The sequence below is a fragment of the Lissotriton vulgaris genome, chromosome 10 (assembly GCF_964263255.1).
Source record: "Lissotriton vulgaris chromosome 10, aLisVul1.2, whole genome shotgun sequence".
NCBI classification, from domain to species: domain Eukaryota; kingdom Metazoa; phylum Chordata; class Amphibia; order Caudata; family Salamandridae; genus Lissotriton; species Lissotriton vulgaris.
The window spans coordinates 224639968-224667424 of record NC_141698.1 but is presented as its reverse complement, the minus strand read 5'-3'; the positions used below and the strand labels follow the sequence as shown (position 1 = coordinate 224667424).

General features: G+C 44.0%; 1 protein-coding gene across 3 annotated transcripts in view; it reads right to left on the bottom strand.

Annotated features, from left to right (window-relative positions):
* GTF3C1 (general transcription factor IIIC subunit 1) overlaps positions 1-27457 on the bottom strand; it is a 2762707-nt gene that overhangs the window by 2430041 nt on the left and 305209 nt on the right. For 2 of the 3 annotated variants that reach the window (XM_086940909.1, XM_086940910.1), the window contains exon 7: positions 2426-2584. The exons of the other annotated variant lie outside the window; for it this stretch is intronic. In XM_086940909.1, coding sequence (XP_086797035.1) covers positions 2426-2584 — 159 coding nt within the window. The remainder of the gene's footprint in view (positions 1-2425; positions 2585-27457) is intronic. 3 annotated transcript variants of the gene reach the window in all.

Below are 27457 nucleotides of genomic sequence, written 5' to 3'. Positions count from 1 at the left end.
AGCGCCTGCAGGGCATGATTAGAACCTGGAGCTCTGGGTGCCCTTAAAGATGCAGTGTTCTATTCTCATTGTTATAATGCTGCACCCTAAACAGTTATATTACTCTATTTTTCCCTATCATTTACTTTAACATAAGTAAAAATAGTTTGTGAAGGACGTATGCAAATAGTCACTTAATTATTCTTATTGGTCTTTATTTCTCATGCCCTTTTCTTCCATATTTTCAAGTAAAAATAATGGGATTGTCAATAGAGCCTATTTTAAGGCTGCAAATTATACATTTTGTCACATGTACATCCAGGAAGTTCTGAAGGAAGGTGAAGATACTGTAAAATATGCGACTGTGAAAGAACTGCTCCAGGGTGCCTGCACGTCGGTAGGACTATTCAGTGCTTATGATTATCAATGCAGATCCCCTGAGAGAGAAGTACAGGAATACAAGAAAGCCCTATGCCCGTAGACTCCCCAGGGAGGTCTACAATTCAGAAATGGATAGGGTCAAGCGGCAGACCACGGTCCTAAATAGAGCCGGCTAACATCACCACAATAGCCTCTCCCCAAAACATCACTTCCTCTTCATATGGTTGAGTTTTTTTTAAACTTTCCTGTCCCATGCGATAGTCCCACTCCGAAACGTCAAGCACCAACTTTATCGGAACATGTACGATAACACATACCGGTAGAACATTTGTTTTTATCTATTGAATTTCTCTATATTTTGGCTTACAATTGCAATCTAGAGTGCTTAAAAAGAAAGTTTTACAAATCCACTCAGTTACCTGAAATTAAGGGACACCCCAAAATCAGTAGTGCAAATAAGCCTGAATTCCTAAACCAAGATTCTTGGACACATTTAAATAGAAATACATAGCTTTCCTTCATACCCATTTATGTGTATTTATCCATGAAGATTTTGCTTTTGTATTGATGCATCGTCAAAACACAATGAAAATTCACAAGCGGCAGTTCGGCTAAGGGCTCTGGCTATTGCCTGTTTTGATCGGCCTTGAGAGCAAAAAACTGACAAATGAAAGAATCCTTAATTATCTTTTTTCCTACTTACTTCCAAGATTATTTGATCTCCACTATTTGTTTCTTTTTGAAAACCAAACATCTACACAAATGTCCACTGCTGAATTCAGAAATGTGTCCAAGTCTAACTTAGAGCAAAGTATGTCTTTCAGGGTTCATCAAATAGCATACTTTCAGTGCCTAAAATAATTTTAATATGTCAAATGAAGTGTAATCTAGATGAGCAATTTGAAGATTTAAATCCCCACTTGATTTTGCATCATCTCCTAATGCTCCTTGTAACAGTGCTTTGTTATTCCCCAGGAAGGTTTGCTCGATGTAAATACTAATAAATACACCAATGAGCTTCCACTTAAATGCTTATTCATTTTCCGGTGACAGCCACCTCTCCTCTTCTTCCTCATCAACCATTGGTAATATTACTTATCTATTTAAGATTTGATAGAGTAGACCTCCTAGGCACAAAGCTTGGTTAAGCCTAATGAACTAGCCTCACTCATCACTTATGACAGTCTAGAGACTACAGCTTTTAATAACTTGGCAACATAGTTTGTCGAGACAAAAGGCGCACTGGTCCACCTCCCTTAACTTCTTTGCTAGCTCCAAAGTAAACCGTTCTTAGACTGTTTAATCAAATTGCTACTTCAAACATGACCTACAATTAAGGGGAAAAATAGTGCAGCAGAAGTCATGTGAAATACTGCATTGAGTCTTTTTGCCTACAATTCTTTACTGAAATTTCTTATGGTCGCCAAGATCTACACCACTAACCAGTTCATTTAGAAAGGCGGATTCAATGCATCACCTTTTTAAAGCTTCACCCAATTTAAGTAAAACAATTTCCCTTCACCTGGGAACAGCAATTATAAATGTATCAAACGTAAATCCCTGTTGTAGGTACATTAATAATAAATAATAATATTACAGTGTCTAAAACGACACCACAGCTCACAAAGTAGAGTGATCAGTAGGTCCCAAGCTGTGTTCCTACTAATTAATACCAATACATATATACACTCATCATTTACTGTTTTGTTTTATTTTGTACTAGCTTCCTTGTACATTGTGTAATTTACCAAAAATGACGCTGTTGTATCTACAAAGTTTAAAACCAGCGGTTTGGTTTGTACTTAAAAAGGAACAAAATCTAAAATGCGGAATACAATAAAAAAAAAAAGGAGCTGGGCAAAATAATTATATATTTCAGTTTACCAATATTATATGTTTCTTCTGCTTTTGGACAGCATCCCCTTTGTTCAATTACATTTAAACTTTTGCACTATCACATCTGAATATGACAAATATTTTTTACTACTTAGCTAACATTATACCTCAAGCATGAGACCCGTTAAATAAAAATGGCATTACATTAGAAATGTAAAACAAGACGTACTTAGCTCCAAGGCCTGAGTTAACATATCGCGTTCATATACAATATCTAAAGGGGGAACACATTTGCTCAATACATGGTCCTCCTCGTAGTCATCATCATCTTCCACTTTTCGTCTAAATTCTTTAATCAAATGTAGACAACGTACAATTATGTCAGTACCTAGTAACAAAAAATAAAACATTGATTTCAGTTTGTTTTCATTACAGCAATATACAATCATCCTTATAGTTAAATCCTGCACCTCTATAGTACCTGCACCACTGTATAATACTATACATTAAATAAAAACCTTCTTGAACAAGCTAAGCTGTTATGAGGCTTCATACCACAATGCTAAGGCATTACCTGGACATTGGTCTAAATTCTTTTAAAGTTTCATATTTTCTCTTGCACAAGACAATTCTAATGATGCAAAAAATTGGTACATTCCATTTTTTTAAATCAGCCATAATAACAAAAATATGTTAGCAAAGTGCCTCGCCCTGATAAAATACCAGAAGACATTTTGATTAGTAATCCCATGTCTGAAAATATTGACTAATCCTATATAATCTATAAAGCAAATCCTGTTAGGGTTTGTCCCCCATTGCACAGCGTATATTGAACCCAATGAGGGTAATAGAAAAAGTAGACCAATCCAACTTTCAGTTCATTGTATTCTTTACTTCATGATTGTTTCTTATGTCCAAATTATCATTCATTTGTACATTCCAATTCAGTTAATTCCATTAGTCTGGATATTCCAAAGCATTTAGACATAGATCCCTATGCATTTCGTGCTATCCATAAGCACTTCCTCAGGGGAAATCTCTGTAACAAAAATTAACAGGTCTGATTATGAGGAACAATCCTCTGTATTCCATTACAGTTTGTATTTATCAGTATTCCAACATGAAATCTAGAATAAACAGCAGTGATGATGGGTAAAAATGATGGTCAAGGGTCTAGTTCATTGTATTCAATCTTGCAAACAGATTGCCATTATTCGATAAACAGTCTTCTCAAAACGTGTTAAATTAACCATGTTATTAAGTAGACTAACAATTAGTGATCAGTGTTCAAGAGTGTAAAAGAATTCTTGCCAAAAGTAAAACATCGTGAATTTAACTGAAGCGTGCAACATATTTTCCAGTCATATTACACAACCAAATCTTCAAGGTAACATTATCGTTCACGGTTACATTTACAGGCGTATGCATGTGTTTTAAGGCTTGTGTGTCAGTTACGTGGTGTTCCCACCAAATAAAACGCAGTCTGAATGTCCTGCCGTTGTGTGCGGATGAACGGTAGCAGAATTAATAATGTAAAGCCCCTGCTTCCTATTCTATAGATCTTAAAATAGACGCCATAGTGGTCACAGTTCGAGAAATGTACTTACTCAGACTATTGAAGTGTATATCAGTCGATCCGCAACTTCACCCAGTATGGTTACCATGAGGTTGTGTGGGATTGTGTTAATAAAGTTGGAAATCCGCGTTCAACGGCGGACTGTTAAAAATAAATGACGGACTTGTTTCTGTCTAAGATGGGTGCCATCTTATAATAGAGGAAATGTGCAAAGTGAGATAGGAAAGGATTGTGAAATGGGAAAAATGGACTGACTGAATAATATGCATCCATATCTAGGATTGTGTATATAAATGAGCTAGCATGTAAACATTTACAAGTATTCATGCACATTATATCACATCATCACTAAAGTGAGCCTGTGGAATGTTGGATTGTATAATGTTTATAAGTAACATAAAAATTCCATCCTGTCATTCAAACCAGTGGGTTGCATTGTGCACAGGGAACGAATCCAAAAGTTTTCCCTCTGTAATAGTTTGTTCTTCATGTTCATTCCTTCTGTGTTCACCACGTTTTCCAATACGATAAATTGTAACTGTGCTATATTGGGTCTCTTTTCAACAAAGTGAGCTGCCACTGTGGATTTCATGTTTGATGTCTTGATATTGCTCGTGTTCGAGAATCCTTGTTCTGATTTTGCGTTCTGTATGGCCCACATAGCATGAGCCAAATGGACACTTGAGTACATAGATCAAAGTTCAAAGATAGCTTAATTCAATTTTACATTAAAATCATAAAAGCAGATGAAAGTGAATACATCGTGTGGAACAATTACAATCGATATTTAAAAAGGTATATACAGAACATAATTTGTGAGTTTAGCACACCCCTTTAAGAAAGGATGCTAAATTAAAACAACAGTCATTAAATTTCATATAGGGTTACGATTAGACCATAGTGGATCTACATCTAATACAGCAGTAATAATCATTTCATCAGACAAGGTAAGTAGCTTAAATAAAGCTGGTCTGCATTGTCTCAAGTTCCAGAATTTAAGAAGAGGTAATAGATATCTTTTCCGCCCCCACTCATAAAATCTGCAGAACAAAACGCAATGTATAATTGATTGGGTGGAGGAATCCTCACACGGACAAGTGGTTAATTGTGACGACCGATCATTTGGGTTAGGAAAAGTTAGCATCCTAAAAAAGCTTCCAGTTCTCAGGCGGGCTAAAAGCATTCTGCTGTAGCTTGTCTGGTCAGGTGACAAATAAAGCTGTAGCCCAGAGTTCTGCAACAAGAATTGATGAGAAATTACAGAAGCCTTTTTCCCCTCTAAACACCAGTGTCGATCTTCCAGAAGGGAAAGACAAACTTCCTTCAATGTCTTTCTGGAGATTGAGGACAATGTCGCAGGAGAATCATAAAATTCAGGGCGCCCTATATTTCAAAAAAATTCCTGAACGTAAGAGTCTGGATCTGTTTGGACCCTTCAAGTTTAATACAGTCCGCAATAATCGCCCTGTTAAAAGCAGTTTCTGTTGAAGTCCAGATCTTATGCCACAACAACATAGGGCTAATTTTAATTAGATCTGAAATAAAGGGCAAAGCTAATTCTTTATGACAGACATAAGTGGAAGTGGAATGGGGAACGGCGAGCAGGTAGCAGAGAAAACCGTTTTCCTTTGTTTGAATTTCGTGGCAGTCTGCCACCCCCCATATACCAGCTCCGTACACAGCCGTCGATACACATTTAGCCCTATATATGTCAATCAGGATGCGTACTGGCCTGTCCCCTAGCTTATTTGCGAACAGCTTCAAAACACCAATGGCCCGTGAAAAAAGCTAGATTCCTAGTCGTAATTGCTGATCTCCAGGTACCCCTTTTATTAAAAACAATCCCTAAATATGAAAAGGTGTTAATTAAGCCTATCTTTGATTTTTCTAGGTGAATGTTACAAGTAAGATTTACCTTGTTCGAGGAGCACATGGTAAAGGTCTTCCCTATGTTAATCCTAATGCCCCTATCTCCCATGTATGCCGAGAAGCTGGTTAAGGCCTTCTGGAGACCAATTTGAGTTCTAACCATAATGACCGCGTCGTCGGCATACAGAAAAATGGGGACACGTTCACCTTCAATTTGCAGGTAACCCACCTCCAATTTTAATAAATGGTCTGCCACCCCATTTATATACAAGTTAAAAAGAAAAGGAGCCAGGATGCATCCCTGGCGGACACCTTTCTCAATTGGGAATTTGGACGTGCATTCGCCTGATTTCCCGTAGCGGACTTTGGCTCCTGCTCCTCTGTATAACTCTTTAAGGAAGTTAAGAATGTTAAAATCAATACCTAGATCTGCTAAGGTAGTCCACATAATATCATGGTTCAGGTAGTCTAATGCCGAGCTAAGATCTACAAAAGTCATAAATAGGTTTCCCCTCTTTTCTGCCGTATATTTACCTATTACTAAAGCCAAATGTAGGCCTTGCTCAACAGTACCAAGACGTGCCCTGAAACCGTACTGAAATTTGGAAAGGACGGCTTTCTCCTCAGCCCATATCTGGAGACGGTTTAAGAGAGTTCTACCCGCCACCTTCATCAGCGAGTCGAGGAGGGAGATCAGCCTATAGCATTTGGGGTTGTTTCTATCCCCCTTTTTGAATATTGGCACTACAATAGCTTCCTGCCAGGTAGTTGGAAAGCCCTTGATGTTACAACTGTTTAAAACATTGGTCAGGAGCGGTGCCCACAGGGCGACGTTATCCTTATAGATGTCAATTGGAATACCGTCTGGTCCCGGTGCTTTGCTATTTGTGCTATCTGCTATTGCTGATTCCACCTCTGCTAAAGAGAAGACTACATTGAGGGGAAATAAATCCAATACATCAGGTTCTGCGGTACTAGTCTGTCCCACTCCTGAACTCATCAGTCCAGGTCAAGTCTCTTGTTGATATAGCTCGGTAAAATGTTTAACCCAAAGAGTTTCCTCAATAGCAATCTCTACCTGGTCAGAGTTCCTATCCACAAAAAATGGGGCATTGACTGCATTCCAGAATGCAGCATTATCTTTTAACCCCTTCCACGCTCATGACGAGCGGGGCTCGTCATGGCGTAGCCTCCTCGCACGCTGATGACGAGCCCAGCTCGTCATGTAAAGTGCACTTCATAAAATCTCAGCGTGCGAGCAGAATAACGCTAGCGCGCATGAGGTTAAAGCACTCGCCTTGATTAGTGCTTCCCAGGCAGACTGCTACAAATCCTTCCTCCGTTTTTTTAAGGCATCCTTATAGGAAGCTCTAGCTGCTCTAATATCTAACTGATTTCTAGGGACTTTTTTTAAGGTTTGGATCAGATGAATGTGCTTTTGTGCACTCATGATTAAACCATCCCTCAGCTCTACTCTGCCCCGCTTTTCGTGCTGGACCAGTTAATTTGTTACTGATGTGGGCTGAAATCTTATCAAAGGCTGCAATAACCTTAGTGGGATTAGGATTCTGCTCTAGGCAAATCATAAATTCATCTTTCTGGTCCACTACTAAATTCTCTAAAAAATTAATCGGATTTACCTTGCTCCATTTAATTATGTAACCATTGGTTCTAGCCAAGGAAATCCCATGTGAATAAATGTTTTCCACTACATTAGGAGCTTTCCTGCCACTCTGCCCTATTTCAAAACTAGAGCTAATTGGATAATGGTCACTAAGTGCAATGTGCTCTATTTTAAATGAGAGTACACTACGATGATGGTTTGTAGAGACCAGTGTGTAATCAATGATGGACCAGGACCCCCGCCCAACAAAGGTAGGTTGGAAGTCGATCGGTGGATCGCAGAGTTCGTTTACAAAGCCCAAGTCCCACTCATATAATAGATGATTAAATAAATTCACGAGCACAGAGTGCTCGAAGTGTGTACAGGGATCACCCATAAGGTTCACCATACCACATATCTCTATCACTATGCATGCATAATTGGCAATTAAAGTCCCCCGTCATAATGATAAAATGTTCTTTCTGATCGGATCCCAGTCCCCTGCACATGGCATCATTTAATTCCTCTAAGGCCCTATGTAAATCGGCCTTTGGGATGTTATTGTAGAAATTAATCAAGAGGATGGAGTGGTTTTCGCCTGACTTTAGGGAGAGGACATGGTAATACTGAGCTCCCTCATTAGATAAACAATTGGTGGTTATGTTGCTCTTGTTGGATATGAAGGTACATAACCCCCCAGAACATCTCCCTCTGTTAGGTTGTGCTGCAAAAAAATGTGGGCGATATCCCACTTGATGTATCTCAGCCTTCTCCCAACATTCCTGCAGACAGATTACCTCAAACTTATCTACAAGTTCCAGAAAAATTGGTTCCTTTATTTTATTTGAAAGGCCCGCTACATTCCATGATAATAACCCCATTCTGACCCTTTGAGCATGTCGTGGTGGCCCTATGTCTCGCGTGGTAGGATTTGAAGTTTGACCTGGGCTAAATGTGTGAACCAAACACACGTCATAGTCTCTCATAATCTCAACAGGGAACATACTTCGAGTTGGGCTACTTAACCCAGGCGTCTGTCTTGACAGGCTTTTTGGCTCTATTTCGGAGTGATAAAGACTTTAATCTTGCTCACATCTAGGATATGTATTCCTAGCTTGTGTTGGCTCTTTTAAGCCCTTTCTTCCAGACCTAGAAGAGGATAGTTGCTTTATATGATGATAGATCCCTTACTCTAATCCATCTATTGCCTATTGGCTTTGCCTTTCATTATTCTGCCTATAGTAGAGGGTGGATCCTGTGGTCCTGACTTTATATTATACATTGGTATGGTTTATGTAGGTACTCTGACAGAGCTAAGGGTTATTTCATCCTTCTCAGGCCTACAAGGCCGAGAACTAAAGACACTCCATTTTGTTTTCCATCCCTGCAGAGATGGGATGCTTCAAGGGGAAAGGTAATGTTTATAGTTAAGGCTGTTGTGTGCTAGGGGAAAACCAGTCAGGACTGGTTCTTATCCGAGGAATGTGTTTGTCTCTTGGGCCCAGACGTAACATGCAGCTGGCCACTGCGGTTGCGCAAAGAGCTCTGGAGCTAGCACAGGAATTCGGTGGGAGGCAGCCCTCTGTTGGAAATTTCCATGAGGGGAGAGGAATCCATATTAGCGAATTGCAGGAGAGGAGGTGTGGTATGTTCAGTTTGGTTCTTGAAGAGTGAAGAGTAGGATGTCTGCTGGAGCTGCAGAATACCGTGCAGTTCTATTGGCTTTCTGGAATGGAGAAAGAAGGCAGATGATTGCTGAAGCTGAAGAGAGAGCAGTAACTATCAGCTGGGACTGCCAGTTTGTCAGAGAGCATTAAAGCAGATGGAGGAGCTGAGGCTGTCAGCTGGAGCAATTGAGCCAGAGGCGTGTAGCTGTGGTGACGGAGGGAGAGACAGAGAGAGAGCCCTGATCCCACTAGAGACAGAGAGAGAGCCCTGATCCCACCAGAGACAGAGAGAAATCTTCCTTCTAATAGGTGAGGTAGTCTAAACTAGTCCCCTTTACACTTACACCTTAATCTTGTCTTTATTCCCTAGGCTATTGTATGTCTAATCCTTTTCTTTCAGCGGTGTGTTAAAGTTCCTGTTAGTCACAGAGACCCCGCAGATAACATTGTCCTCATACTGTATGTCTAATCCTTTTCTTTCAGCGGTGTGTTAAAGTTCCTGTTAGTTATAGAGACCCCGCAGATTTGTGTATGTGTATTTTATGTTTATTGTAATAAAGATACCCCAGTTCTTAGTGAACTAGTGTGCATGTGTTGTTATTCCTGCATACAGTGTGTATATCTTTTGTCCCTACACAGTAGGGGTAACCTTGTCTCCTAGTCAGGTATTACTGTTTGAACAGATGTTACCCCTGATCAGGTAAGTGATAACTGAATAATTAGGGAGAGAGAGAAGACCTGGAACTAAGGGATAATTGATATACTAAGTAATTCGGCCATCTCATAATATTATTGTAGTAGCAAACCCTTAGTGAATAGTGAGAGAGACTTTCCAATATAGAGACAGAGAGCTGAAGGTATTCATAGGAAAGTGGTCGTCATTGGTAAGTGGCGTTAGTGAGAGCACTGATTGTGGTCAGTGTGTATACCCGCCAGATTGCGGCTTGAGTGAGCACTGAGGGTAGTCAGTGTGTAGATCTGCCGGATTGCAGATCGGATTGGAAGTGAGAGAGCACCGGGGGGACACGGTGTGTAGTTCCGCCGGATTGCGGACACAATAAAAGAGTGAGCACTGAGGCTGCAGCTCAGTGTGTATGGCACGCCAGATTGCGTGTCGAGTGAGCACTGAGGGTAATCAGTGTGTAATGGTAGATAATCAGAACTGCCCCAGGGTAGATTAGTCTGGACCCATGTGGTCGCGAGACTACGAGGTATGAGTGTGGTGTAGGGCATGGATGTCCTTAGTAATCAGTGAGTATTCTTAGTATCCCTATAGATTTAGTGGTGTTTCTGATGATATGAGTTTGTATATTGCGAGTTCCCCATCCTCAGGTAGGTACCCAGGTGCCTGGATAGATGGGTCCTGAGGAGGGAGGTGGTTACGTTCCGGCTGGGTTGGAGGGGCTCTCAGAAGCTGATCCCATCTGGTCCAAAAATCCAGTCGTTACAGCGTCTCAGTGGAGGTTTTAACTGGCGAACTTAACCTTAACTTCTCAGTTACTATGGGGCATGAAGGGGTGGAGGGTACTACTAAGTCCATAACCTTACCCTCGGGGACCAGGGCCAGTCAGTCTACCATCTCCAGACAATCGAATCTGTTGGTAGTCTGAATACCTCTCCAGGGATCTCTAAAGGCACGGTCTCTATTAAAATTAAAGTTACCGTTCCATTCCCCCCAATCACCCCCCCCCATTCACGTCTACCTACTTTTCGCCAATTTCCCTCATAAGCATCATAGTCAAAACCGGGACGCCAGCTAGGGGGGTAGAAGAAAGACGTTTGGTCTCAATCCCTTCATTACCACCTTGCAAATTCCAAGAACAGATGTAGTCAACCGTATAAGGGTCCTCAAAATTAATCACAATGCAATCACCCTGGGTTGTTTTCCTTTCATTCCCTATCCAGTGGACCCTACGGACCGCTAAGATCCTGCTAGAGTGGTTTGGCGGGGCGGTCCATTACTGTTTAACCAGTGTATGACCTTGTTTTTAAGTGACCAATTTGCTTCTTCCTTATGGTCATTCAGCCCTGGAACCCCCGTCATCACTACCACGTAGGGGGCTGACTCGGGCGGTAAGTTCACAATGGGTCTGCCATTTCCTCCTCCCCTGTACCGTGCTTTAGTAGGAGGTGGGGACAGAACCCCAGTTGTTTTTACTTCCTGGCTAGGGTGAATAGTAAGGTTCTTGGCACTAGTTCCCTTATTATTTTCTATAACTGCAGGGGTATTTGGTTTTAACTGCAGCGCTGGGGTAGGTATAATTTTTATATTTGTAGGGGTCTCCGACCCCCCCCCCGGGATTTTTGTTTTGTGGCTTGGATGGTTGATTAACTTTATTAACCATTCTTTTAGGTACCATTTTAATTGTTCCATTTTTAATAAGTGCACATAATTCAGATAACTGATTCGCTACACAAGACAATCTAACCTCTAAGGGGGAAAGATGTAGTTTAAGTAGCTTGTCCATTTTAGTTAAGTCGCCCCTCGACTTCATCAGTGTCTGTACCACCCACAAGGATGGCAGAGGCCTCTAGGCTCGTTGAGCTGACATCCCCATTTGTCAAATCTGTTTCAGGGTGTGATTGACCCGGTGGTGCTAATTGGTCAGATTCCTCTCTAATGTTGTCAGGTTCTTTGTGTGTTACACTAGCTTTTACTATATTATTCTTTTTTTCGTTTTTATTCTTTGATATGGCGCCCTCCCTCCTCCCCCTGGACTGCCCAACGGCATTGTTTCCAGTCGATAGGTTCAGGCAAAGTTCTGGGGTTTTTTCCAAGGCAAGGCTTAGCTGTGAATCAGTTAAAAACTGAGATACTGATACGCTATGAATTTCAGCGTGCACAAGGCCTCTATCCTTAGCCTTACCAGGGGTTTTGGCAGCTAAGATAAGACCTTTTTGCCAGGGCAAGATCTTGGGAAACTCTACGTTCCAGTTGGGTAATCTCTTGGTCAATAAACAAATTTGACCTTATTATAAAGCTGTCTATTGGGCCTGTGAGCCCCCCCCCCATCCCCCCCGCTGCCGTTTTACTCTGTGAGCCTTGAGTAGTCATGGTGTTAGTTGGACCCGGGACATGAGCGCAGATGTGTCTCTACAGAACAGATAATTAATAGGCAGGTTATTATGAAACTAAACTAACAAATTTGATTAGCTCAGAGGTTGGAGAGAGGGCCCAGTCCAGTCTCCATCAGTCACTAACTGGCACAAATGGGCCCGCCCTTGGCCCGGGCTTTGCCCGGCGCCGGCCCGCGCGCGTCCCGCGTCGCTGAGTAAGTGAAGTGAAATATAGCCCTACCAGGCAGGGGCGTGGTCACCGGGGGAAGAGGCAGCAGCTGTGGCTGGAAAAGCCTGCTGGTCCTCGCAGTCCCTCGGTGTGGATGGTTTGTAAGCCCAGTGAACGGCACCCGTGAAGCGGGGGCCGTGAAATGTCAGCAGTTGAATCAGAGTAAAGTCCTCACAGTTCAGGCTCGGCAAGTGAAATCCGTGGAAAGCAGAAAGTGAGTACATAGATCACATTTGGGGTATTGCATGTAGCATTCACTTTTAACTTGATGGTAGTGCCTTTCATGGGATGATTTCAAATATTCCCTTTTATGACGTTCTTGCAATTGCTGCAGTTATAACATGGTTCTGTAGTAGGGGATCTCTGTGTATAGTCATAATCTAGTGACTAGTCCCGCCCATGTGCGTGGACCCCGGCTATCAAAAATAATCTCTTAAGTTGTCAAAAAATGCAGAACTGCAAAGACACTTAAGAGAGAATTTAAAGACAAATAATGCAGCCTATATCCACAGGCTACACTGTCCAGTACTGCAACTAGAAATTCCACCAAAAAAAACAACACACATCACAGCCTGCCCAGTTTCTTCCACAGAGAAACTTGCCTCTACCAGTAAAAGCCTCTGGAATGATAGAGAGGAAGGCATGGACAGACAGGCCCCATAGGCTGCCATAATGTGGTTTAAATAGGATACTGTGCCTTTAAGAGAACTTTCCAGAACTTCTCCGAGTATCCCTGAATGCACAGCAGGTCCCTCTTACTTTCAGTTCTTTTTTCCGGCTCCTGCCAACAGGACCCTGGTGCATTGAGCCCCCCTTTAAGGGTTTATTGGATTCTTGTGCACTTTTTGGTCAAACGTGTTTTCAGTTGCTGTACTTGGTGTTTCCCTACACTCCTGTGTATTTGTTCAGGCTTTTAAGGGCTCTAAAATGCCTGCTCTTTTCGACAAGTGCCCAGCATGTGGAAGGATGAAGTCCAAGACTGATCCACACAACGTCTGCATTATCTGTCTCCCTGAAGCACATGTCCCTGAAGAATGTGACATCTGCCAGAACCTTTCAGCAAGGACCCTGAGGGAAAGGCTGAAGATGAGGCTTCAAGGCCTAGAGGAGAGACTGCAGGCGGGTCTGGGCAGGCTGGGAAGGTTCCCTCTGCCTCTGCTGAGGCCTCTGGGGGGCTCCCCAGAGGCAGGAAGCCCACAAAACGGTCCCGGTCTCCGTCGGCGTCGATTGCATTGACGGCAACGTCGAGAGGGATGACGACTGTGTTCCCCATCTCCCCTGGGCTCCGGGTCGAGACGGCGTGAAGGATCGACGTCGAAGGGCCTGGGCAGGGCGCCGTCGAGACTACCATCGACGGCTTCATAGTCGTCGACGTCGAGCTATCGGCGTCGAAGAAGGAGCGACAGGCGTCGGCGCTTGCCGTCGAGGCGACACCGCCGGTCGCTGTCAAGGGGATCCTCTACGTCGAGGACCTCAAGAAAGCGGTTGGCGTCAAGGAGTCGTCGACTCACCGTCGAGGACTGAACGTTCCACGTCTGAGGCGGCGTTCGGCGTAGAGGAAGAAGCGTTCAACGTCGCGGAGGTGGAGCTCGACGCCGGAGTCGCGGAGGCGACATTAGACGCTGGAAAAGCAACGCTCAGCGTCGAAGAAAGAGATCGGCGACTCGGAGTTGTTCCAACTCACCTAAGCGGCATAGAATGAGTTCTGGCGCCAGAAGTCACGCTGGGTCTGGTGGAGGGCGCCGGAGACGGCGATCACCTACTGGAGGGGCTGGTTCGTAGTCCCCTCCCCCGAAGAAGTCTCCGGGCTCGGTGTACTCGGTGGTTTACATACCACCTCGGGCGAAGTCGCCCCCGCCTCCTGTACCTAAGGAGGATCCTCCCATCAACCCTCCGCTTCCACCACTTCCTCCCTCAGGACAACCACCGCTTCCGCCTCATGGGCCCGCTCCTCGGTCGGAGATACCTCCTGTTCCTCCGCCAAGGTCGGTGTCACTGCCTCCGCTGCCTACACCGCCTAAGGGGACGCCTAAACCGAAACCCGAGGATAGGCCACGGAAGACACCTCCTCGGAAACCTGCGGAGCGCCCACGAGCTGGGAGATCGCGTTCTCGTTCCAGGAGTAGGGAACGATCGTGCACCAGTTCATCCACGCGGTCAAGACGACGCCACAGGAGGCGCAGGTCTCGTTCCCATACGAGGTCCTCAGGGACCAGGGACTACTCTCAGACTTTGTCGGAACCACCGGAGACAAGGGTGTCGCCGGTTGACGATCTGGTGTCCTTTCACGATGTCCTGTTAAGAGGTGCAGCAAAATTGGGCATCTTGTTGACGGTGCCCACACCCAAGATATCGGTAATCTTCGAGACGCTGCACCAGAAACATCTGTCTCGTCCATTATTGCCACTGGTACCGGGCCTGGAGGATCCGGCCATGGACCTTTTTCTCACCCCGGCGGCCCCCTCAAGACTACAGAAAAAATACCGGGCTGCCGATTCTGATCCGGCTTTTCTAAGAGTGGAACCCCCTCCAGACTCTGTGATAGTGACGGGGGCTCGTAAACAGCATGCCACCACTCCGTCATCCACAGTCCCACCAGATAAAGAATCTAGATGGCTGGATTCGGCTGGGAGGAAGGTTTGTGGGACGTCGGCGATTTCCATGAAGGCTGGAGTGCCACGGCCTTGTTGGGGCGCTATGACCGTGCCCTCTGGGAATCCCTCCAGCAGTTTATAAAACACCTGCCTCGTGACAAGAGAGAAGATTTCCAGGAGGTGTTAAATGAGGGGATGTTGGTGGCGAATCAGGTCATCAGTGCTGCAGCCGATTCTTCCCTCCTGGCGGCGCATGGCTTCTGCCATGGGATTAACCAGCGACAACACGCCTGGCTCCGTCTCACGTCACTGAAACCTGACGCACAACAATGGGTTGCCAATCTACCATTCTCTGGCGAAACCCTGTTTGGGAAACATGCGGATGATGAAATGGCCCGCATGAAGGCAGAGGCCGAAACACTCACGGCTGTGGGTCTGGAAAAGCCCAAGGAGACAAAGAAATCGTACCGCCCTTTCCAGAGACGGTTCGGTGGACAGGGCAGAGGGCGTGGCCAAGCTTCGGGACAGCAGCAGCAGCAACAGCAGCAGCAGTTCCGAAGGCCGTTCCAGAAGCGCCAGAAAGGCAGAGGCGGCCAACAGTCGGCACCAGCAAACAAAGGCCCGGCCGGGTCTAGGCCCTGAGTGCTTACTTCCCCAGCATCCGTTACCCACTCCGGTGGGGGGAAGCGTTCAATTTTTTCTGGCAGAGTGGAGAAAAACTACTCCGGACAAGTGGGTGCTGAATATTGTTTGCAATGGATACAGTCTTCGGTTCACAAGCCCGCCTCCGGCAATTCCACCGGTCAGCTTGCAGTTTCAGCTGCGCGAGGTCCAGGCGGAGGCCGATATCCTGTTAAGGAAAAGGACGATAGAAGACGTACCTTTGTCTCAGAGGAAGAGGTCTGTACTCCCGGTTCTTCCTGGTTCTCAAGAAGGACAAGAACACGTTCAGGCCCATTCTGGACTTGCGACAGGCAAACAAGTGGATTCGCAGAGAGAAGTTTTGCATGCTGTCGTTGCATCAGATTTAACCTCAGTTGCAACAGGGAGACTGACTATGTTCTATAGACCTACAGCATGCGTACTTCTATGTGCCCATTGCACACAAACACAGGAAGTTCCTGCGATTCCAAGTCGGCGCAAATCATTATCAATACACAGTAATCCCATTCAGACTGAAGTCCGCACCGAGAACATTCTCGAAGTGCATGGCGGTGGTAGCAGCACACCTGAGGAAGAACAAGGTGTTTGTCTACCCTTACCTGGACGATTGGTTAATCAAGGCCTCCTCTTTCTCGGAAGCTCAAGCACACTTCCAGAAGACGTGCGTTCTACTGAACAAGCTGGGGTTGCACATCAACATGTCCAAGTCTGTCTCGACTCCGGTCCAAAGCATACAGTACTTGGGAGCCTCCATCGATACGCTATCAGCAAGCGTGTCTCCTTCGGAGGAGCGACGATTATCACTCCTTCGGAAGGCTCAGGCTCTTATGACCACTCCATCCACAACAGTGAGGATGGTATCTTTTCTACTGGGATCGATGGACTCTTGTATCTTCCTAACGCCACACGCACGACTGCACATGAGACCATTGCAAGAGTGCTTGGAGGACCAGTGGGATCAGAGGAAAGGATCTTGGGACAACAATATAAGACTGTCTCTGCATGCTCTTCAGTCTCTGAAGTGGTGGTGTTCAGCGGAGAATCTCCTCAGAGGGGTTCCCTTCCACAAGGACATTACCACGCAGACTATCGTGACCAATGCTTCTCTCCACGGTTGGGGGGCGCACTCCGGAGACTTACAGATTCAAGGAACGTGGTCCCCGATGGAGGCCATGTATCACATCAATTTCCTGGAACTCAGAGCTGTTCACTTGGCGCTGAAGGCCTATCATCCGTCCTTTCAGACCAACTCTCTGCTTGTACAAACGGACAATACGACCACGTTGTATTACCTCAACAAGCAGGGGGTTAGAGATCGCGCACTCAGTCGCAGGAGGCGCAGGCGATCTGGCACTGGCTTCTGGCCAGAGGACTGACGATAACGGCTACCCATCTGCCAGGAGTGCAGAATGTTCAGGCGTACGCACTGAGCAGACTGATTCAGGATAACCACGAATGGGTCATAAACGACGAAGTACTAGGAGAAGTCTTCGCAAGGTGGGGGACTCCAGACGTAGATCTATTCGCCACCGCCGAAAACAGCAAATGTCGAGACTTTGTCTCCAGGTACTACCAGCAGGGGACGCTGGGGAATGCGCTATGGATCGACTGGTTGACCAGCTTTCTGTACGCTTTTCCACCCATTCCCCTGATTCCAGCGGTACTCATCAAGCTGGCCCGGTCCAGGGCGCGGATGATACTCATTGCTCCAGAATGGCTCAGGCAGTGGTGGTCCATGGACCTGCTTCACCGGTCTCTCCTTCCTCACATACGGCTGCCGTGCAGGCCGGACCTCACGAAGTTCGGGGGGCAGATGTTGCACCCCAACCTCTCGTCTTTGAGTTTGGCGGCATGGCTCCTGAGATAGTGCAATATGGCCATTTGAATCTGCCCGAAGATTGCATGGACATACTGAAGGAGTTTAAGAGACCTTCCACTCGGACTTCCTATGCTTATAAGTGGAAAAGGTTCTGTATCTGGTGCTAGTCCAAGAACTATGACCCGACGACGTGCAAGGAATATGTCATCCTTCCTTACCTTCTACATTTGGCGCAGTCAGGACTTAATGTTCATTCCATTAAGGTTCATCTCGCTGCATTGACTGCCTACAGGAAATGCCCTTCACAGACTTCCTTCTTCCAGATCCCTGTGATCAAAGATTTTCTGGAAGGCTTGAAGAAAGTATTCCCTCCTGTCAGGCTCCCTTCGCCTTCATGGGAATTGAATGTGGTGCTGTCCAGATTGTGCAAGGAGCCTTTTGAACCTATTCATAAGGCTTCGTGGCAGCACCTTTCCTGGAAGGCGGCGTTCCTCGTGGCCATCACATCGGCCCGCAGGGTGAGTGAAATTCAGGCGTTGTGTTGCCAAGAACCTTATACTGTATTTCATGCTGCTAAGGTTGTTAAGCGTACTCACCATAAATTTATTTACAAGGTTATTTCTGATTTTCATGTCAACCAGACCATAACTTTACCTACGTTTTTTCAGAACCCTTCATCTCTGGCGGAAAGGTCTCTGCATTCCATGGATGTTGAAATTTTATCTGGATAAAACCAAAGATATTCGTAGGTCGGACCAATATCAATTATGGATCGGTCAGGACGGGTCTTGCTACCTCTAAGCAGTCCATCTCTAGGTGGATTGTGTCCTGCATACAGTTGTGTTACCTAAAAGCTAATAAGACCTTAGGGGGTAAACCTAAGGCTCATTCCACCAGGGGTAAAGCTGCCACGACAGCTTTGCTCCGTAACGTTCCAATTGCAGAAATCTGCAAAGCAGCCACTTGGAAGTCGGTCCATACCTTTGCTAAGCATTACTGTCTGGACACTGATGCCAGGGCAGACGTTCAGGTTGGGCAGGCTTCGCTGCGAAATCCGTTTGCACGGTAGTGGTGTTAATTTTCTTCTCTCCACCGCCGCTTTGGTGTGGGGATGGGCTTGCCATTCTATTCACTAGATTATGACTATACACAGAGATCCCCTACTACAGAAGGAGTAGTTTCTGTCCTGTAACTCCAGTTCTGTAGTAGGGGTATCTCTGTTATAGTCATAAGCGCCATCCCTCCTCCCCGGTGGAGATCTATATTCATGTAGGGAATGCTACAGGTCTGGTGTGTTACACCTTCAAAAAGAACTGAAAGTAAGAGGGACCTGCTGTGCATTCTGGGATACTGGGAGACGTTCTGGAAAGTTCTCTTAAAGGCACAGTATCCTATTTAAACCACATAATGGCAGCCTATGGGGCATGTCTGTCCATGCCTTCCTCTCTATCATTCCAGAGGCTTTTACTGGTAGAGGCAAGTTTCTCTGTGGAAGAAACTGGGCAGGCTGTGATGTGTGTGTGGTTTTTTTTGGTGGAATTTCTAGTTGAAGTACTGGACAGTGTAGCCTGTGGATATAGGTTGCATTATTTGTCTTTAAATTCTCTCAAGTGTCTTTGCAGTTCTGCATTTTTTGACAACTTAAGAGATTATTTTTGATTGCTGGGGTCCACGCACATGGGCGGGACTATTCACTAGATTATGACTATAACAGAGAAACCCCTACTACAGAACTGGAGTTACAGGACAGAAACTACTCCTTGTGTGCCGTGATATTTTGCCGTTGTAGTTCCAATATTTTGTTGTTTCTTTAACAGTTCCTTGAGGTTAGGACCTCTGGTGTAAGCAAAAATTGGTGGTTGTTTAAACAAACGAATCCCTCGGGGACTCAGAGTCCCATTAAAACCATTACTGTGCAAGAACAACGTTCGCTTTGTTGAAAAGTGGTATGAGATCTTGAATAAATGTTCCCTTGATCTTATCCTTTTAATAATTGAAGAATTATCTAAGGCACTGGAAGAGTTGAATACTGAGATAGATGTCTTAAAGAATGATCTCACTAATTCTATGGAAACAACCAACTATACTAAGATGCTGGAGGACTTAATCAACTAGACAAGTATACAAAAGAAATACAAGAACGGAAGATACAAAAGTACAAAAGGGATACTATAGACTATAAACTCGGGGAGGTGTACACCTGGGTTGAGGTGTACGCCCGCCGACGTCAACAAAAAACATACAATCCCTATTCGGCGACAGAAACTTCATCTTCAGACAGTGATACACACACACACAAAGAAAACAACCAACACTGAGAACACCAACGACTGACAATGCTTCAACCTCAGAAAACCACAGTTTCTTTTTTAGAAGAAGGTGTAGTAGAGCAGGAAGACCCAGGAGGGATAAAAACAGCAGAAAAAACAAAAGAACAGGGAAAAGAAGGAGAAACGAACCAAGAAAAGATAATGGATTGCAACAATTTGGTCATAAACCTCTCCACACATACATTTTCTGATCTGGAGTTGAAGGTCTTACAAAAAGGTCAATCTTTCGTACCGACCACTAGTTCAAACACCTTAGAACTAGAAATCAGTTTTTTCAAATTAATGCGAAACATCAGGCTACGACATTATTTTGAGAACATGACATCAGCAAACTTACCACCAGACCAAGTCTTAATGGACTTACGTCCTCGGAGCACATTTATGGCCCCTGTTAGCTATAACTTATTGCCACTTTTGAGAATCTAGTCAAACAAAACTTGACATCTCTACAATTGCAACCTAAATTGAAACACAGCAATCTAACTATAAAAGAGAGGAGCACTCAAGAGAATTGCAGACAATCCAGATATCATCTGCCAAAATGCGGATAAGGGCGGAGCGCTCGTGATTATGGACAATGTATTTTATGAACAAGTACTACTACACGTGTCAGATACCAACACATACGCCAGATTAGAGTACAATCCAACTAATGAATTTCGGACAACACTTGAAACCATTTTACAGAAGGCAATGGATCAAAACGTTCTCCGAGAAAGCCAGAAGGTTCTTGACCCAGGAGAATCCCAGAACACCAACGTTATACATGCTCTCTAAGGTCCACAAGGATCTACATAAATCACCTTTCAGACCGATCGTATCTACGAGAGGAAGCATACATGAACCGGTAGGAAAGCTTATAGATAAACATTAGCCACCCCTGGTTATTAAAACACCAACATACGTTCGAAATAAGACTGATTTTCTCAAAGGATTAACAACATTCAGACTACACCAAATGAGGAACTTTGGCTTTGCACAGTAGATGTAAAAGAGTTATACACTTCTATTCCACACAATCTGGGAACTGAAGCCATAGAAGAAGCCCTCCTCAAATCCAACATCGAACCTCCACTACAATGGTTTTTGATGGAGCTGTTAGCATTCACTTTGTACCAAAGTTACTTTATCTGGAAAGACTCGTGCTACCTTCAACTCAGCGGCACTTCAATGCACAACTGTTCCTCCCCAGTTTATGCAAATTTGTTTATGCACCACTTCGAACAACACAAAATTCTGAACAAACCAATGTGGATTGTACATGGAAGAGCATTTTTGCGCTACATAGACGACATTCATCTTATAGGCAGGACCAGAGAATGAATTATCGATGTTTCTAAAATCACTGAATGAGATCAGTGACCGTATACAATTCACATGGACATATGATCAACACTCCATCAACTATTTAGATGTGCAAGTCAAATTAGAGAACAACGAGTTCATGACGACGTTATATCAGAAGCAGACAGACCGCAACAATATATGTTGCACTACTCCAGTATTCACAAACCGAATTTGAAAAATAATTTACCCTTATCGCAATTGATGAGATTAAAAAGAATCATATCGGACCCCACAGACTGTGCCAAACATACAGAAGCAATATGTAGCAAATTTCGTGATCGAGGATACCCAGAACACGTATTGGTAAAAACCAAAACCAAGTGTGCAAATCTTAAAAGAGAAGAGTTACTCTCACCGAAAGAAAGAACTGATAACAAAAGAATGACAGTGGTCTCAAAATATTCCACTTTGAGTAACAAATACAGGAACATCATTTTAAAACATTGGCAACTATTGAGCAAAGAACCAGACTTTATAAATAAGACAAGAGAACTGGGAATTTAAGGAAAAATCTGCACTACTGTTGAAATACCATACACTATTTAGGAGTTGAAGGTGCTAAATACAGACACGTGATCCCCACACGGGCCTTAAGGAAGATAGACTATCTACCACCCAAGAAACTAGTTTTGGAAATTGGACAGCACCCTTCAAAAATTATGCACAATAGAAGAGCAGTTGTTGAAAGCGAACATACAAGTAGACAAAGTATTAGTTTTCCCAAATGGTCAGATAAGACACACAAAAGTTGTGACTTTGATTTTCTTTCTTTTATTCAATGTTTTATTCTTTCTTTTTTTTGATAGTTGCGGATAGCCGACGCGTTTCGTCCGTTGCCGGACTTCTTCAGGGCTTAAAAGTAATCTTTTTGATTTACACTTTTCACATCCGTCTCAGTCAGGCTAGCATGAAGTTTCTTTTGTAGGTTGAAAGATTGTAAGCAAGATCACAAATCCTAGTGATAGTCGTGTCGTCAAATGACAGAAGTAAGCCCACAGTAAGGTCAAGGGGCTGGAACATATAGGAACATCGAGTTGTGGCCTTCTGTATAAGGAACATCATTTTAAAACATTGGCAACTATTGAGCAGAGAACCAGACTTTATGGGTTTGCTTTGAACAACCACCAATTTTTGCATACACCAGAGGTCCTAACCTCAAGGAACTGTTAAAGAAACAACAAAATATTGGAACTACAACGGCCAAATATCACGGCACACAACCATGTTATAACTGCAGCAAGTGCTATAACCTCATAAAAGGGAATATTTTACATCATCCCATGAAAGGCACTACCATCAAGTTAAAAGTGAATGCTACATGCAATACCCCAAATGTGATCTATGTACTCAAGTGTCCATGTGGCTCATGCTATGTGGGCCATACAGAACGCAAAATCAGAACAAGGATTCTCGAACACAAGAGCAATATCAGGACATCAAACATGAAATCCACAGTGGCAGCGCACTTTGTTTAAAAGAGACCCAATATAGCACAGCTACAATTTATGGTATTGGAAAACGTGGTGAACACAGAAGGAATGAACATGAAGAACAAACTATTACAGAGGGAAAACTTTTGGATTCGTTCCCTGTGCACGATGCAACCCACTGGTTTGAATGACAGGATGGAATTTTTATGTTACTTATAAACATTATACAATCTACCATTCCACAGGCTCACTTTAGTGATGACGTGATATAATGTGCATGAATACTTGAAAATGTTTAGATGCTAGCTCATTTATATACATAATCATAGATATGGATGCATATTGTTCAGTCTTAAGACCGCATTTCTATATATCACAGACACTAGAATAAGGAAACTCCGCCATTTTTCTCATTTCACAATCCTTTCCTATCTCACTTTGCACATTTCCTCTATTATAAGATGGCGCCCATCTTAGACAGAAAGAAGTCAGTCATTTATTTTTAACACTCCGCCGTTGAACGCGGATTTCCAACTTTATTAACACAATCCCACACAACCTCATGGTAACCATACTGGTCGAAGTTGCGGATCGACTGATATACACTTCAATAGTCCGAGTAAGTACATTTCTCTAACTGTGACCACTATGTCGTCTATTTTAAGATCTATAGAATAGGAAGCTGGGGCTTTACATTATTAATTCTGCTACCGTTCATCCGCACACAACGGCAGGACATTCAGACTGCGTTTTATTTGGTGGGAACACCGCATAACTGACGCACAAGCCTTAAAACACAAGCATACGCCTGTAAATGTAACCGTGAACGATAATTTTACACTTGAATAAGATTTGGTTGTGTAATATGATTGGAAAATATGTTGCACGCTTCAGTTAGATTCACAATGTTTTACTTTTTGCAAGAATTCTTTTACACTCTTGAACACTGATCACTACTTGTTCGTCTACCTAATAACATGGTTAATTTAACACGTTTTGAGAAGACTGTTAATTGAATAATGGCAATCTGTTTGCAAGATTGAATACGAAGAACTAGACCCTTAACCATCATTTTTACCCATCATCACTGCTGTTTATTCTAGATTTAATGTTGGAATACTGATAAATGCAAACTGTAATGGAATACAGAGGATTGTTCCTCATAATCAGACCTGTTAATTTTTGTTAGAGATTTCCCCTGAGGAAGTGCTTATGGATAGCACGAAATGCATAGGGATCTATGTTTAAATGATTTGGGATATCCAGACTAATGGAATAAATAACTGAATTGGAATGTACAAATGAATGATAATTTGGACATAAGAAACAAACATGAAGTAAAGAATACAATGAACTGAAAGTTGGATTGGTCTACTTTTTCTATTACCCTCATTGGGTTCAATATACGCTGTGCAATGGGGGACAAATCCTAACAGGATTTGCTTTATAGAGTATTCTTAAACGCTTGATGGAACAGAAAGCGAAGCCCTAGCTGCACGCGACAGAGGACAACCTATGATTAAACGCGGTGCGTGTCTTACATTCTCATTAATCCTATATAATGACATAAGAAAATATCCCAAGAACATGGAAGGGATCAGAAATCATCTCCATTTACAAACAAAAAGGGACGTAGGGATAATCCAGCTAACTACAAACCTACAAGTCTGATAGATAACTTGCAAATATATTCTGCAGACAAGTATTATGCAAATATCAGAAGTGGATGGATAACAACCACTCCCTGAACAACTTTCAAGTCAGATACAGGAAAAGAATCAACAGAAAGCCTTGCATACTGCATTACCCCCTTTCGCTGCCAGGCCTCCCCCCGTGCCACGCCCTTTTTTTTTTTTTTACTATTTGGGGTCATTCACACTTAGGCCCACATAACTTTTTGCCTACAAGGTAACCACGACAAATTTGCGTCCTTTACTCAAACATCCTGAGGATTCTAAAGGTGAGCTATACATTTCCGAAAAGTCAACAAAATTCTGAATTCAGCAAGGGGTCATTTGTGTAGACCCGTCAAGGTTTTTCTATGGAAATTAACACTTACAATAAAGGAATATTGAAATGTAGTTCAATATCAGCCATTTGTGCCTACATTTTCACCTGTAACAACTTCTAACTATGGTAGATTTTTGAAAGCTATATATCGTTCCATCCGCAGTACCCTTCTGGTTGAGGGGTTATATGAGGCTTGTAGGTTGCAAAACCCAGATTAATAAAGTTACTTCCGCTTGCTTTATGAAACTACGCATGATAAAAAAAATTCTACCCTATCTCCCCCTGGACTCCCGTCGCACTGTGACCCAGGCTCTCATCACGTCCCACTTGGACTATGCTAATAGTCTCTATGCTGGGGCTCCCCAGTACCTGATAGGCCGGCTGCAGATTGTCCAGAATGCTGCAGCCAGACTGATCGGTAATATCCCGTACCGTCAATCCATCTCTGCCTACCGGAGAGAACTCCATTGGCTCCCAGTGGCTAGCCGTATTCAATTTAAGGTCCTCACTCTTACTTACCGAGCCGTAAACAACTACGGACCTCCCTATTTGAAAAAACGGGTCTCAATATCCTGCTCCACCAGATCCCTGAGATCCAATGACCTCCGCCTCCTGATCTCTCCCCGGTTCAGACTTTCTAGAACCGGTGGCAGAGGTTTCAGTGTCATTGCTGCCAGACTGTGGAACTCCCTTCCGCTCGAGCTGAGGTTCTGTCCCTCCGAAACTATCTTCCGAGCCAAACTTAAAACCTGGCTCTTCTCCGGACTCTAGTCTATCCACTTTCCCTTTTCTCACTCCCCCTCTCCCTTGGCAACCCCTGAATTTTAGCGCCGGGACACCCCTTCGGGGGTAGCTGCGCGCTCTACAAACTACATAAAATAAATAAAAATAAATAGGTTCACCAAGAATATGAGGTACCCAGAGCCAATAACTGAGTTGCACCGGGCAATGTTTTTTCATTGGGTACAGGGTATACAGAAATTCATTTGGTAAAATTTAAAGAGTGAAAAATCAGAATCAAGGAAACCCATGTATTTCTGAAATTGGAACAAGATATGGAGTTTAGCAAGGGTTATTCGTGCATCTCTGAATTTGGGGGTGCCCATATTAGCATGTGAATTAGAGGTTATTGTTTAAAATGACTTCTTTTTTACACCCTTTCATTCGGAAGGAAGAAATGCATAGAAAGACAAATAGTATTAACACTTGTTCTACTATTCTGTGTTTCCCTGTGTTTCCCTACGTTTCCAGTTAAAGATGGTACTTCACTTGTGTGGGTAGGCCTAATGTCTTCGATAGGAAACTGCCCACAAAGCAACGTGGACACATCCCATTTTCCAATGAAAACGTACCCTTTTTTCGCAATGTGCCTAACTGTGGATTTTGGGCCCTAGCACATGGGGCACATAGGGAAAACGAATAGTTTCTTACCTGTCGGTGTAGTTTTGCAGCTTGAAGATCTTTCTGGATTCACTATGCTGTGCATTATTCCGCGATCTGGTGGTTGGGTCCGGATTCGTAGTCTTTTTTCTCTTTTTTTTTTTTGTAGCCCAGGTGGGCGTCGACGTCCCACCATTTGGTGCACCTTCGTGACGTCGGCACGCTTCCTGCGGAAGCTCCCACCCTTGGGCGCCATCTTCGGATTCTTTTTTCTTTTCTTTTTTTGTGGTGAATCCATGGCTATGTGTATTAAACTTTCCTTCAAACGTAAACTTCTTCACGTATATTTGTCTTGTTAAACGTTCCTATCTTACTCTATGTCCTTCCACCTTCTCCAGCCTCATCTTTCTGGCGGAGGTGGATGGGTTCGCTAGTGAATCCAGAAAGATCTTCAAGCTGCAAAACTACACCGACAGGTAAGAAACTATTCGTTTTGCAGCGTGAATCTTTCTGGATTCACTATGCTGTGCATAGATTTCGTAGTGGTTTTGTCACTCATGTGGCGGCTGGGTGGAAGATGAGCGTTGGTTGTTAAAGATATGTTGAAGCACTCTTTGGCCCACTTGTGCTTCCTTGTTCATCTGCACATCTACGCAATAGTGTTTAGTGAAAGTGTGCACTGAAGCCCATGTTGCCGCCAGGCATATGTCTTGGATGGGCGTGTTTGCCAGGAAGGCGATCGTTGCCCCTTTCTTTCTGGTTGAGTGGGCTCGTGGCCCCTCCGTGAGCACTTCACCAGCTTGCATGTGGCAGAGCTGTATTGTTTTGGCAATCCATCTTGCTATGGTGTTCTTAGTCACTGGTCTACCCAGGAGACTCCTTGCGAAGGACACAAAGAATTGTTTCGTCTTCCTGTGTTCTTTCGTCCTTTCTATATAGTGCATTACTGCCCGCCTTGCGTCCAGAGTGTGGAGCGCCCTCTCCGCGTTGGACGTGGGCTTCTGGAAGAAGCTAGGTATCTGGATACTTTGGTTCATGTGGAATTTAGATACTACCTTGGGCATGAAATGCGGGTCTGTCCTCATCACGACCCTGTCACTGTGTATTTGTATGTACGGTTCTTGCAGCGTCAAGGCTTGTAGCTCGCTCACTCTGCGTAGCGATGTTATTGCTACTAGAAAGGCAGTCTTCATTGTCAGCATTTGTAGTGACGCTTTATGGATGGGTTCAAACGGTGGCTTCATGAGTTCCGTCAGTACCACGTTCAAGTTCCATGCCGGCGGCGGTATCCTCTTGGGTGGCGCTATTCTCTTCGCTCCTTCCAAGAACCTTTTAACTACTCTGGAAGTGAAGAAACTTCTTCCTGTTTCTCCTCTTGTGTATGCCACAATCGCTGCAAGGTGAACCCTCAGCGAGGACAAGCTTAGTTTAGCTTTGATCAGGTGCGTGAGGTATCTAAGTACTGTAGACTCTCTAGTCAGTTTTCTCTCCAGGTTTTTCCTATGGCACCACTGCGTGAACCTCTTCCATTTCTCCCCATAGCACTTCCGCGTGCTGGGTCTCCTTGCTTCTCTCAGCACCCGAAGTGTGCTCTCTGGTAGTTTTAAATGTGCGAACTCTAAGTCCTCAGGAGCCACGCTGACAGGCTGAGGCTTTCTGGTTCTGGGTGTAGAACTTGTCCCCCTTC